The 14,500-nt window shown below is 33.2% G+C and overlaps 1 protein-coding gene across 1 annotated transcript; it reads left to right on the forward strand.

Annotated features, from left to right (window-relative positions):
* The first annotated feature begins 527 nt into the window (after positions 1-527).
* On the forward strand, positions 528-8,826 carry LOC141599823 (synaptotagmin-3-like). The gene is made up of 12 exons (XM_074419946.1): positions 528-999; positions 2,812-2,910; positions 3,009-3,059; positions 3,163-3,286; positions 4,209-4,327; positions 4,409-4,510; positions 4,601-4,675; positions 4,781-4,857; positions 5,553-5,802; positions 6,905-7,264; positions 8,012-8,140; positions 8,224-8,826. The coding sequence occupies exons 1-12, from the start codon at positions 889-891 to the stop codon at positions 8,350-8,352; spliced, it is 1,626 nt and encodes a 541-aa protein (XP_074276047.1). The 5' UTR covers positions 528-888; the 3' UTR covers positions 8,353-8,826.
* The last annotated feature ends 5,674 nt before the right edge of the window (positions 8,827-14,500 follow it).

Below are 14,500 nucleotides of genomic sequence, written 5' to 3' on the forward strand. Positions count from 1 at the left end.
TCATTGTCACTAAAAAAATCAACGCTAATTTGATATAAAATTATACTCCTCTGTCCTTGGTTTTTGTTGTCATTCTTTTCCATTTTAAAATTATCTTACTCATTTTGTTTCTTTCTATTTTAAGAATAACTGATAGAGTAATTTGATCATTCACACCCAATTTGTTCCACTCATTATTTAATTATTTGGCTCTCTCTCTTTCCTTTGGCTCTTTGTCGCAAAACCAAACCGACAAACAAACGACGGGACAGAGGGAGTAGCAATTATACAATCTTAAAGAATTAGTAGTTAATAATTAATTTAACAAATCTGATCTCTTGTTATTTTGGTAATATTGGGGTTAACTTGAATTAGTACAGGTTAATTTGGATTTCAGGTCAGAATTAGGTCCTTAATTCGAATGCTGATTAGGTTATTATTTGAAACGGGTCAGTTTTGTGAGATCTAAATAAGAGGAGGGGAAGGATCTTTGAAAGGTGTGAGTGATTGGATTTTGGTATAAATAATTGAATTAAAATGAAAAGGAAAGAAACTGAAAATGAAGGGAAAGGAATAGAGAGATGATACAAGTGGCGGCCTCTCGTCAGAGTTCAAGTCAGAAAGTAATACGTTATCAAACAAACTTGTATTGTATGTAAATATAACATCCATTCCACATTTCCACCAAACCCAGAACCCAACAATTCTTCTTCTTCTTCTTCTTTCAGTTACACAGACAAATTAAACATTGTTTCTATCGCCTTGTATCTAATTAATTAATTAATCTATTCTCAATTTCTCATGCATGCATGTACGTTTATTGGATGATGGTGGTGTAGTATTCCATGAGATGAATAATAATAAAAAAATAAAAAAAAGGAAGTTATTACAGATTAGAATTGAGAGATAATGGGTTTAGTGAGTACCTTTGTAGGAATTCTGGGTTATTGCATTGGATTACCTATTGGTCTTCTTCTTGGTTTTTTCTTCTTTGTTTATTCCAAACCCAAGCACGTTCAGGTACATACTTGATCATTCATTCATTCATTCATTCATTCATTATTTACCATTACTGTATATAAAATGTAATAGTTTACACTTTCCTATTGACCGGGATGGAGGGAGTAGTAACTAACACACATCATTTTATCATGTTCATCACTTCATCGATTATAAAGTTGTCATCTTTGCTTGCTATTCATTCAATAGAATATTATTTGTATTTCAGATAGGGACTGGGTCATGCTGTGAAACAACTTTTGTTGCTTCTATACTTCACTTTACTCTCGATCATTTGTTTACCTTTTATAACAATTGACACTGATGGAGGAAGTAATTTTTATGCTATAAAAATGAAGAAAAAAACCCAAGTAGATGATAGAAGAGATGAAAACTCAAACTCTTGTGCATTTAAACTTTAAAGTTCAAGTGTTAAACTCTTGTCCAAGTACATTGTTTTACAGAAATTTAAATAGATTGATTGACAAAGTTGTATGTTGTAATTAAGATAGCCACATAAACTTGCTGAAAAGGACATGCCTCTATTTCATGCAATGTTTCTCATCATATATATTGACTTATTGCTCATCCACTTATCAGTTTCTGTATGGCTTTTACGGTTTTGCTTGCTTAATCAACTTGTTATCGCTAACTTTATGTTAATGTCCAAGAAATTTGGTTTTGCTTACCTACATCATTGACTACGTTCTTTCAGATTTTCTTGTGTTTCACTGCACATTTGTCTTCAGTTTCATTTTGGGATCTTATGCAAGTATCTTTGTGTACTCTTGCATCAAGTAATTTCGCAATTTTTTTTCAACTATTAGCGCTTCGCTTCATTTCAAGGCGTGAGAGCGTTTTGTAATAACAGATGAGTGGAGTGTTATTACTGAATGCTGATGTCATGAATGTGTAGTAGTTTCGACGTTCAAAGTTAATATATCCTTTCGGTTCTGATAAAATAGGGCCTTAGCAGAGACTGATTCTCCCCTTTATTTGCCAGAGTAATGGTTGCAGATATATATACAAAATACTCTTTTTGTTTGCCATCAAATACTGACCTGCTCAATCGTTTTTCAAATCATACAGATATCTATTTTTAAATCAAATTGTATTATAATAAAGAGAATAAACATGGTCAACTGCCTTTTTTGTATTCCTCCAGGTGTAATGACTTTCTAAACATGATTAATGATGCTGATTTATTTTAAAATTTTCTGTTTTAAGGGAATAAAGATGATTATTCCCTAAAGATGAGCTCTTAAGCTGTTATCGCCAAAGGGGTGGGCCCACGTGGTTAGTCCGTAAGGGTATTCACATTCTAAACCAACTGCAGTGTTCGTATTGTTTTGAAGTAGCACATTGTCAATGTTTCTTAATCAAGGCTTAACATCAAGATCTTGCATCTTAAATTGGAGGTCAAGTTGTACCTATAATTTGGATGGGTTTCTAGTTGATGGTATTCACGTTAGCTCGTTTAAAATTTCAACAATACCATAGAGCATAATTAAGTGACAAAATAATGAATTGCAATCTTGTTGAAATATACATTTCCATGCCTGCTTGCAAATTTTGCAAATGAAAGCAAAATGATAGTATTAAGTTATTCCATGCTTGCTCATTACAAGGATTAAATACTAGCCACGTATTATTAAAACCCATTTGGATGTTTTTGCGAATAATCTTTATCAAGAATGCTACTAATTTTTATTTTTATTTTTTGTGCTGATGTGAAGATAGTTACAAATTCTCTTAGCAGATTAGGTGGTTAGTCTTGTTAATTAGTGGCTTATGAATTAATCTCATTTTTATTTGTTAAATATATGGGTTCAGGAGCCAGTAATATCTTCAATTCACGAATGGGATTCAAGTACTCTACAGGATCTTATGCCTGAGATGCCCAATTGGATCAAAAGTCCTGATTATGAACGAGTAAGTATTGATTTACCAAGTACAGAAAACCATATTGAAACTATTGATATGCAAGATTTATCTGAGTGCTCTGCCTGTCTAACATGTATGACATTCAGGTTGATTGGCTGAACAAGTTTATGTTGGATATGTGGCCTTATCTTCAAACTGTGAGTGCTCTAACTCTAACAGTCTAACAAATATGAAATTTGGGTCACCTTCTAGTTTTCTGCAAGTGATAAAAACTAATGTTCTGTAATCTAATGTGAGCAGGCAATTTCTAACACAATTAGAAGTACCACAAAGCCTATTTTTGCGGATTACATTGGAAAGTATCAGATAAAGGATATTGAGTTTGAGAATATTAATCTTGGAACCCTTCCACCAACCTTTCATGGTTAGTAGGCTCTTGAATTCCTCTTTACCAAAAATACATATCAATACTTACTGATGCACATGTGGTCGTAGCTTTGATTTTGCTTGCATGATCTATTCCGAAATCTATTTTGATAGTCATCGCTTGTCGAAGTTTAATCAAGAATCTCGCAGTTTCCCCATGTACAAATAAGGTGTTGGGTTGCTAGTGGTAGAGACTGCAGTCCTACGTAAGATAAGAGAGAAATTCAAATTCTCTCTTCCCCTTGTATTGTACCGTCTTTGTGCCTTCTACAACAACATCATTACCACAATGCCTCTATGGCTTTCGCTTTTGTAGAGTGCGGGTACACATTTATGCAGTCTTACCGTTGTATTTAAATATATACTGTTCTCGGATGACCCAAAATTAAATTGCCTTATAAACTGCATTTGACACTCTGCTACTTCACAAGAAAAGAATCATAAAGAGTTTAACAACCATTTTTCTTTACTCATTATATGCCAAAGTCAAAGAATAACGAGTCTTTAGACTCATAGAAACGGTTATTGAATCATTGTTCTTACTTATGGAACAAAATAGTTTTGTTCTTGGAAGCATGACTTTTGTGCCTCTTGACATATTCATGAGCTTTCAGGACAATCCTTAACTATGACTCCTTGAAACGATTAGACATCCAGCTAAATTGCTCTGATCTTGTTTGCTTGGTTCTTGAATGACTGATACTATCATATGCGTCTAAAATTCAGTGATAGAGCCATTGAGGTGTGTGACTTTTTCATCTAGCCGAGAACAATATAACATATACTCCATTCTATTGGAGATACCTGCCTTTTAGCATCCATATATTCCCTAAACGGCCATAAAGGATGTTAAATCATACATAAGTTCTCCTTCTTTAGCTGACATTTTCCCCTCTCCTTTCGTTGGATGCTATTCACAGGTTTGAAAGTTTACGAGACAAATGAGAATCAATTGGTCATGGAGCCAGCAATTAGATGGGCAGGAAATCCAAATATAGTGCTGGCTGTGAAGGTTATGTCTGCAAAAATCAGATTTCAGGTTAAAATTTTCTCTTAAGCTCATTCTTAGTTAGATCTTTATAAACAAGTATCCTTGAAACTGAATTTCCTTCTCTATCAGCTTGTAGACCTACAAATTTTCATTACTCCAAGGATACATTTGAGGCCTCTTGTTCCATCCTTTCCATGCTTTGCCAACATTGTTGTCTCCTTGATGGAAAAGGTATTTACGACTCCCTCTAATTCTTATGTGTACTCTAAAAATATTCTTTTTTTTCCCCATAACCTTGTGTTGATGTCACATTTTGAGCAGCCACATGTGGACTTTGGATTAGAAGTAATGGGAGGAGATATCATGTCCATACCTGGTCTTTATCGGTTTGTTCAGGTGAAATCATTGAATTAATTATATGGGTGGGCGTTGTACTATGATTTAGTAGTAAACATAGTAGATTTAGGAGTTCATGAAACTGACTTGTCTAGCTCCCTGCAGGAATCTATCAAGAAGATAGTCTCAAGCCTCTACCATTGGCCTCAAACACTTGAAATTCCTATTCTCGACACTTCAACGTAAGAATTGAAATTCCTATTCCTAAATGCATGGTATAATAAACCTACCCTGTTATTTAACAAGTGCAAGACCTTTTGATATCTCTTTTTTATCTTTATCATTGTGATAGTGCGTATGTTTAAATCGGGAACCAAATGTCTGACATTGATTTTAGATTTAATACGCTTTTTGTGTCATGTTTTAACAAATTCTCTTATGATACAGTCTCATGTTAAGACTACCATGAGACTACTTTACGCAAAAATTAAAGTGAATTTATACATATTAATAGTGATACTTTCAATATCGTTAGTGACTCTTTAGTTCATGATATTTTTCATATTGTTAATTTGTTAGTGAATTTTATCATCGTTAGTGACCCTCTTACTCTGTGACCCTTTTATATCAGTAGCGATATTAGACAAATGCAAGTGACCATGTAGTGTCTGTTGTGAGGTGCTCTTCCCCAGCAAGTTATCAAAAGATCACTGTCAGGCAGGAGATTTACGGGCAGATCTTCATTTTGCCTGTAAGGAAAACTTCACAAGATTAAGATATGATTCAACATGTTTCCGGTGGTCTGCGTTATACTAATTACTAAAAGCACATTTTATGTTAGGTGACTTAGATCTAGCTCAGTAAATGTAATTTCCAGTTGGCATATTTCATGTTTTAGTAAATCTTATACAAATTATTTTTGCATGTTTCTTGGCAGAGCTGCTATTAAAAAACCAGTTGGCATATTGCATGTGAAAGTTATCAGGGCTACAAAACTTTTGAAGATGGACATCTTAGGGACGTCTGATCCTTATGTTAAACTAAGGCTGAGCGGTGAAAAGCTACACTCGAAGAAAACATCCACGAAAATGAGGAACTTAAATCCTGAGTGGAATGAGAATTTCAAGCTTATCGTAAAGGATCCAGAAACACAGATTCTTGAGTTACAAGTTTATGACTGGGATAAGGTTATCTTCTTAACTCTCAAGCTCCCACTTAAACATTGTGTAAAATAAATTTATTCATCCATTAGTGTAGAGTGTACATGAGAACTGTGAAGTTCCAAGAGATTATACGCTATGGTTTAACTCAATTGTTTAACTACTATTTCTTAGAAACTACCATTGAAGAATGGAAATTTAAAGATGATTTTAACACATTATAACCACAGAAGTGTCTCAAAAGGAGTATTAACTCTAGAAGATGAGCGTAATAATTCCATATTATTCCTTTCTAATGCCACTAGAGCTAGTAAATTTGTTTGTCCAAGATATCCTAATGATATACATATGGAAATTGAGTGTAGTGAAACACAGAGTATAATCTTTGTCCTAATTTTGTTAGTTTGTTGTTCCTAAAATCGGGTTTACTCCTATAAAATTTATCACTGTAACAGTGATTCTAGTATCCTTGAAAACTTGTGTTTTTGTACTACGTGTTTTGTTATCGTGGGCAGAGTTTATATCTTTAAAAACCAATTCAAGAGAATTGGGTTTTTCCAAGGCGCTAAGCCAGGTTGCCGAATACTTTGAAATGGGTAATTGGTTACCCTTGGGTCCAGACTTCTGGATTATGAGAGAAAAAGCGAGATCATTCACCAAACTGGATACCCTTCTTATTTATTATGGATATGACAAATCATTGATGCAATTCTTGATGCAATTTTTCATTATGGGTCATCCAGAAAACAGCTTCCCGAGTATTAACAATACAAGAGTAAGGCTACGTACAACTACTGATGCCCCACAATTGACAGGAGCTTTTCAGTCATTTGGTATAATGTTGTTGGTAGTTTTGACGATGTATGCTCAAATTCTTAATTTCTCTCACACTCTCAGAAACGTTTCTTGACTGGATGAACAACTCCCGCTAACTGCCCTGAATTTGTCTATCACCATAGAAATTCAGTTGAATGATTGGAGACCTTGACATACTTGTATGCATTTGCCCTCATGATTGTAGAAAAGACATACATCATAAAGGGCCTTGAGATTCCCAGCTAAAGTAGTTTATTCAATAAGGTATCTGATGTGACTGTATTAGCTTAATTTTGGAGCTTATTGTTTGCAGGTCGGAGGGGATGATAAGATAGGCATGCAAGTAATTCCCTTGAAACAGCTAAGTCCCCATGAGCCGAGGACTTTTACACTAGATCTGCTCCATAGTCTCGATATGAAAGATCACCATAATAAAAAACAAAGAGGGAAGCTTGTAGTAGAGCTGACCTTTGACCCTTTCAAGCTTGAGAGTGACAGTTTTAAGGGGACAGAAGACGAGCCGAACAGCACAGGAAATGCTTCTGGTGATGAATCAATTTGTGAAGCAGGGGCGCTTCTGGTCTCTGTCATTTCAGCTAAGGACATAGAGGGCGAGCATCACACCAACCCTTATGTTCAAATATTGTTTAGAGGTGAAAGGAGGAAAACAAAGGTGAATATCTTTCCAATTTTGTACTCCCTCCATCTCAATATGTTTTTGTTCAATCGGCTTTTTATACCAGTACACGCATAAAACATCGACACTATTACCAAGTACATGCATAAAACACCGACAATATCTACCCGAACTGATCCAAAAAAAGAAGCGTAAATTAGTGGATGTGACAGTAAATGAAATAGGTGGAACAAAGAGTTTAAGTTTCTCAAAGGCTCCGACTTATTTATGATCTACCCCTTCTTCTGATTTTCAACATGACTCATAAAGCTATAATAGAAATCACTTAAGAAATGTCTCCATTCAACCGCCATTGTATTAAATCTCGGTTTCAATTATGTCGCATTCACGGCTGTCGTGGCCTAATCTCACCAATAGCACCTTAAAATGCGTTTATTGTTTATTTCAAAACCTTTATAGAATGGTCGAGTTTTGTTGTCATAACCTTGATTTGGTACCATGCTAGCTGCTACTTCACAGTATAAGAAGCATGAACAGTTTTGTGAATCATTTTGTTGAACTCCATCTTTCTCAAAAGCAAATTACATGCTACTTGACAGTATAAGAAGCATGAACAGTTTTGTGAATCATTTTTGCTGAACTCCATCTTCTCTCAAAAGCAAATTACATGCTACTTTCTCTGATCTGAGTTATTTTACTGCCAACATGGATGTGTTACTGTAGATTTAACTTGGTTTGAAACAAAATTGTTTTCAACATCTGCTGTACGTTGAGCTGTTGCAGACTATCAAGAAGAATCGTAATCCACGATGGAACGAACATTTTGAATTCATGATCGAAGAGGCGCCTTTGCACGAGAGATTGCATGTTGAAATATATAGCAAGAAAAGAACTTTCGGGTTCCAAAGAAAAGTAAGAAAAACACTTACCTCTTACTAAACAAACAATGTGATAACATATCCAACTATAACTAAAGCATGTTTTACTTAATGCAGGAGTCCCTTGGATTTGTAGACATCACTCTCGCTGATGTCGTCAACAATGGCCGTATCAATGAGAAATACCATCTGATCAATTCACATAACGGGCTTATACATCTTCTGATGGAGTGGCAGACTTGCTGAGAATTGAGATCATGAAATATTGGTAAAGGGCATTCTTTAATGTACATGCCCTGCATTGTTGCTCATTTCGGTATTTTATATGACAAGGTGATGCACAAGTTATTTGTGGGTACAGCTACATTTCTGTAAATTGGTGGAATTAGTGAGCATATCTTCATATTAGTCGTTTCTGTGGATCGATAGTTGGGCAATGGCGAATCATTTTGAGAGTGAATATTAAATACTCCGTATATATTTTCTTTTTGAGAAGCTGAGAGTGAATATTACTATTAGTGTATGTATTCAGAGTACATATAGAGGTTTCTCTTATAGCCTGTTCTTCTGGACCCAGAAGTATATGGTGATCGTTGAGCATTCTAGTGATTGCATTTCTGTATATTGCTCTGAGTCCGATGATAAATGTAATGGAATTCTGGAAATCAAGTGAAAGAAAAGATGGGTCGCAACTCGCAAGGAGGAGATTGCAGTTGATTATATATTAAAATTATATAAGCTGCCAAAAAAAAAAAAGAGTATCACGGAGTATTATTTTTTGGTTGTTACGAAATATCTAGAGATATTATATGAATGTCCATATATTACCGTATCTTTAGGAGATATTCTATTAACATATTACATACTAGTTTGAATGCACGTGCGTTGCAACGGGTTAATTAGCTTATTTATAATGCAAAAAAAAAAAAAAAACGTTATAAGCGTTTAATGTTTACATTATATGTCTAATGATTTGTTTACATATTATTAAAATATCTCTTTCAAAAAAAAAAAAAGATTAATATATACGTGGGTTAACTCTTATTTATAATCATATAATCACCCCACCTTATACTAATCTTTCGATGTGGGACAATTCTACTATTTATAAGTAATATATTCACAAAAATTGGATTTTGTTTCTGATGTGGGACAATTCTAATATTTATACGTAATATATATTTATCAAACCTGCATTATTTTTCAATGGGGGACAAATAACATACTCAGAATTACTCCATCTTTTTTGTACTTAGTTCGACATCCAACCAGATCTCGAATACCGAATACGATAATTCGCTCATTATATCTAATAGTTATATTTAAATTTAATAATATGATCAAGATTTCCATTAATATTTGTACGTTGTTTTTTTCAAAAAAATTTAACATAATTGAGATACGGAAATTTCCGTGGTACCCTTAATTTTGTTAGATTTTTCATGTTACCCCTACTTTTAAAAATCTGCCTATAGTACCCTTGAGGTTCCATTTTTTTTGTCCATGGTACCCCCTAATGTAAAGGCTGTTATATGGACGTTAAGTTTGATGGCGTGACAATAAAATAACAATTAAAAAATAATACCTCCTTTATTGTTTTATTGGTACAAATATCTCTCTTTTAAATGCAAATTTTATTAACTATATCATTATAATATTGGAAATTTCTCATTGTAACCTTGAACTTTGATAGATTACACATGCTACCATGGACGTTTGTTTTCTATTTTTTTTTTATCATAATTAAAATATGTGCAAATGATAAGAACCTATACTCTAATGATAGAATATTTTTTAACACAATTCTAATTATATTATTTAAACATAGTATATTTATCACACCTACATTATTTTTATGAGACATATAAAATCTATAGGTAGAAAATATAATGATATAAACTTTTAAGAGCTCTCCAAGATAATACTTAAGCGACTCAAAAGATTTTGGGTTGATGCCTAAGTTCCAAGGATGCTCATAGAATCACCCACCTTATGCTATATTTTGATATGGGAAAATTCTATTTTTTATATGTAGTATATTTATCACACCTATATTATTTTTCAATGTGGGAGATATAACACTATGAAATACACTATCTTTAATATGTGCAAATTATATGAAATCTATATATACTCTAATGATAACATTTCTTACCATGAACCTAATAATATTATTTTCATAATTTTTTTACCTACATTATTTTGTCAAATGAAATTTAAAAGTTTTTATATAAAAATTAGAAACATTACTTGAATATAAAATAAGAAATACATAGTATATATTATAATAACTAAAAGATTTTCCAAACATTAACTTAGGTTAGAAATTATTATTGTAGAGACAGTAATACAAACTCTTTTAAGAGTTATCCCTGATAATACTTAAGGGAATCAAAAGATTTTGGGTTATGACTTCTATTTATAATCATCAGATCACCATGCCTTATGATAATCTTCCGATGTGGGACAATTCTAATATTTATACATAGTATATTCACCACACTTACGTTACTTTTCAATGTAGGACAAATAACATACTAAGTACACCATTTTTTTTGCACCTACTTTGACATCAACCCGATTTAATAATGAGAAAATACAATACTAATCTAATTTATACTTATTGGGTTGAGGTTGAATGGGATTTTGTGGAGCAAATGTTGATTGGGTTGAGGTTTCCAACACATTTTATCAAACTGATCATGGCTTGTATTCAATCCACTTCTTTTACCTTGGTCTTGAATGGGAATAATTTTGGATACTTCAAAGGTATGAGGGGTCTGCGCCAAGGTGATCCAGTGTCTCCTCTCATCTTTACAATCTGCATGGAATACTTGACAAGACTCATTAAGTTTGCTACAGCCAGATGGGCTTTTCATTATCATCCTTTATGTAAGGGACTCAAGCTCACTCATCTAATGTTTGCAGATGACCTATTAATGTTCAGTAAAGGGGATGCTCCTTCTATCCTCTTACTTTTGAGAGCTTTCAGTTCATTCTCTAAAGCATCAGGATTAAGCATGAACAACGAAGAAGTCGAAATATTTTTAATGGGATGCGGGAGGATTTGCGGCAGGATATCCTAGCGTGTCTGGTTTCAGGAAGGCTCAATGCCTTTTAAGTATCTCGGGAGTGCCCATACTGACCGGGGAAAATGAGCAAGAAGGATTGTTAATGCACGATAGAAAAAATGGTGACAAAAATACGGAGTCCGGGAGCAAAGAAGTTATCTTATGCGGGAAGAGTGGTTCTAATAAACTCGATGACTTAATACCCTTTATAATTATTGGTCGCCATGTTCATTATCCCAAAAAGTGTGATCAAAAGAGTAGAGGCAATATGCAGGAATTTTTTATGGAGCAGTTCGTCTGAATACCACAGGGTTCCTTTGGTTGGTTGGGATAGAGTAACTTTGCCAAAGGAAGAAGGAGGTCTAGGTATTAAAAGAGCAGAATCGTGGAATGTTGCATCGTGGGGAAATTAGTGAATGGTTGTATATAAAGCCCGATAGGCTTTGGATCGATGGGTGGCTAATGTGTACTTAAAGGGAGCTGATTGGCATGATTATACTCCTGCAAATGACACACCCTGGACTGGAAGAGCATCGCAAGGTGAAGGAAAAGATTAAAAATGGCTTTCATGATAATCTTTGGGTCTCTTCGACCAAAGGATACTCTATCAAAGAATGGTTATGAATGGTTGATGGGCCAAAGATCCCAAAACTACCTGGTCTACTCTTGTTTGGAATAATTGGAACATCCCAAAACATTCTATGGTTGCTTGGATGATTATGCAAGATGGACTAAACCTGAAAACCAAGCTACATGCTATTGGTTTATGCCCCAATGATGATTGTATCTTATGTGGGGATCAGCCTGAGACTAGTAATCATTTATTCTCAGAATGTAGGTTCACTAGTAAGGTTAAGGATAGAATTGCAGAATGGATAGGTAAGCCAATGCCTGACCCCAATGCTTTACTATCTGCAAACAAGAACAGAATGCAATGGAAGGCCTCTGCGTGTGTTCAAGTAGCATTTTGGTATACAATTTGGTTTCAGAGAAACAGTACGAGACATCAGTTGTGTGTTCAGAGACCGACATTGTAGCACAAAGAATCAAGCAAACTTATTCGAGAGGAGAATACGTAGCAAAATGGGTAATCTAGGAAGCAGTGGTGCCATTGATTGGCAGGCAAGCGTAGGTTTTATTTGTTAGAATGTCTTAGCTGAGACTCGAACTCTGGCCGTGTATGTATGATTGGTTTTTGATATATTAATATACTCACATTTCACCTAAAAAAAAAGAGAAAATACAATACAATACAATATACACTCTAATGATAGCATTTTTTTTGTCACAATCTAATTATATAATTTTCATACGATACTTTTTTTTCAAATTGAATATAAAGTTTTTATATCAAAATTATAAACATCACTTTAATATAATATAGAAAATGTATATATATATGGGACATATCTATTATTTATACATAATATATTCACAATACCTACATTATTTTTCAATGTGGGACATATAACATGCTAAAAAGTCTATATCTTTTATATCAAAAAATTTTGGATTAATACATAAGTTTCAAGGATGTCTCCTATTTATATTTATAGAATCACCCTACCGTATACTATTATTTCAATGTGAGATACATAATTTAATTATTTAGACGTAGTATGTTCATAATGCCTACATTATTTTTCAATGTGAAAGATATGACATACCAAGAAATACATGTCTCTTCTTAAAAAATCACCATTGTATACATATTTATTTTTCTTTGAAGGTAAAATCACTTAGTCTCGATCATTAGTTATGGATCTCTACATCGTACATATAACGACTCATTAACGCTCTATTACTGCATTCAGAAGACAACCATTAGTAAAATTTACCATTAGTAAAACCTTTAGTTATTTTTTGATTTTCTTGTTCATGTTCTTAACTCTTTCCCGGGTAGTTCCCAACGATTTCCACTTTATTTTTTATATCATATCGTAGATAATGATACAAAATCTTAAGAGCTCTTTAAAACAATATTTATGAGACTCAAAAAATTTTGGGTGGATACATAAGTTCCAAATATGCATCTTATTTATAATCATAGGATCACATCACCTTATACTAATCTTTCGGTGTGGGACAATTCTACTATTTATATGTAATATATTCACCACACGTACTTATTTTCCAATGTGGGACAAAACATACTAAAAAGTACACAATTTTACGTATTAAGAAGTACACTATCTTTAATATGTGCAAATAATATGAAATTTATACTCTAATGATAACATTTTTTAACACAAAGCTAATTATATTATTTTCATAATTTTTTTAACGATATTTTTTTGCCAAATGAAATGTAAAAGTTTGATATAAAAATTGGAAATATCACTTGAATATAATTTAGGAAATATACATATTATAATAATTAAAAGATTTTCCACTTTATTTTTTACATCAAAAATTATACTTTCCTAAATTGATTTTTGATGATGTGGACGCTCTAAGATCGCTCGAAAAAACTCTCTTTTATGTATATATATAGATAGATGTAATCTTATACTATATATACCCTTCGTATGAATAAATCTGAATACCTTTCTGCTCTCTATATTCTCTCATAACTCCCTATTATTCATAACACGTTATCAGTACGAGTCTCTAACCTACTTTATTTTTTCCCTAGTCCGACAGGTTCTCTTTTTATTTCTCTTTTACATTTCCAATTGCTATCTACCTAATTTACAGTAAAACTTTACTCATAAATCATAATCAATACACGTAGATGAATGAGATTTGACTACTACATGTATATCACTTTAGCAGTTAAACGTTAACAATTGCATATTTGCATGTCAACCCTCATAAAATCCATTCATTCATATTTTCTGGCTATGTATATCACTTTTGCATATTAGCAATTACACGTACAACACTTGAGCAGTTGATTCGGATTTTACGTCTTATCCATGCATGCTATCATGATACATCGTTATCGTCAAGTCTTTGATTATTTTAGGTAGCCTAGTATGCGTATTACCTAGTACATAAGCAATCCTTTCAATTTATATTGTTATTTGTCAATCGTTTATCCATATTATATTTGTTTTAATCATATTAAATTAACTTGTTTTATTTTCTTGATAGTTTAATCATGTCAAATTTGACCAAACTTGATTTTGCGGCGTTGGATATCTCTGGAAGTAATTATTCTGAATGGGTGTTAGATGTCGAGATGTATCTTAAGTCTTATGCCCTTGGTGATGCTATTAAAGTTGAGAATACAGAGCATCCGAACAAAATAAGGCCAAGTCCATAATTTTTCTCCGTCCTCATCTCCATGAGGGACTCAAATATTACAGGATTTCAAATCC

The sequence above is a fragment of the Silene latifolia genome, chromosome 9 (genome assembly GCF_048544455.1).
Source record: "Silene latifolia isolate original U9 population chromosome 9, ASM4854445v1, whole genome shotgun sequence".
Taxonomy (NCBI): domain Eukaryota; kingdom Viridiplantae; phylum Streptophyta; class Magnoliopsida; order Caryophyllales; family Caryophyllaceae; genus Silene; species Silene latifolia.

Coding starts and splice junctions, on each gene's coding strand:
- LOC141599823 (XM_074419946.1), top strand. CDS start 889: ATGGGTTTAGTGAGTACCTTTGTAGGAATTCTGGGTTATTGCATTGGA. Junction 1,000..2,811: donor CCAAACCCAAGCACGTTCAG/GTACATACTTGA, acceptor ATATGGGTTCAG/GAGCCAGTAATATCTTCAAT. Junction 5,803..6,904: donor AAGTTTATGACTGGGATAAG/GTTATCTTCTTA, acceptor TATTGTTTGCAG/GTCGGAGGGGATGATAAGAT.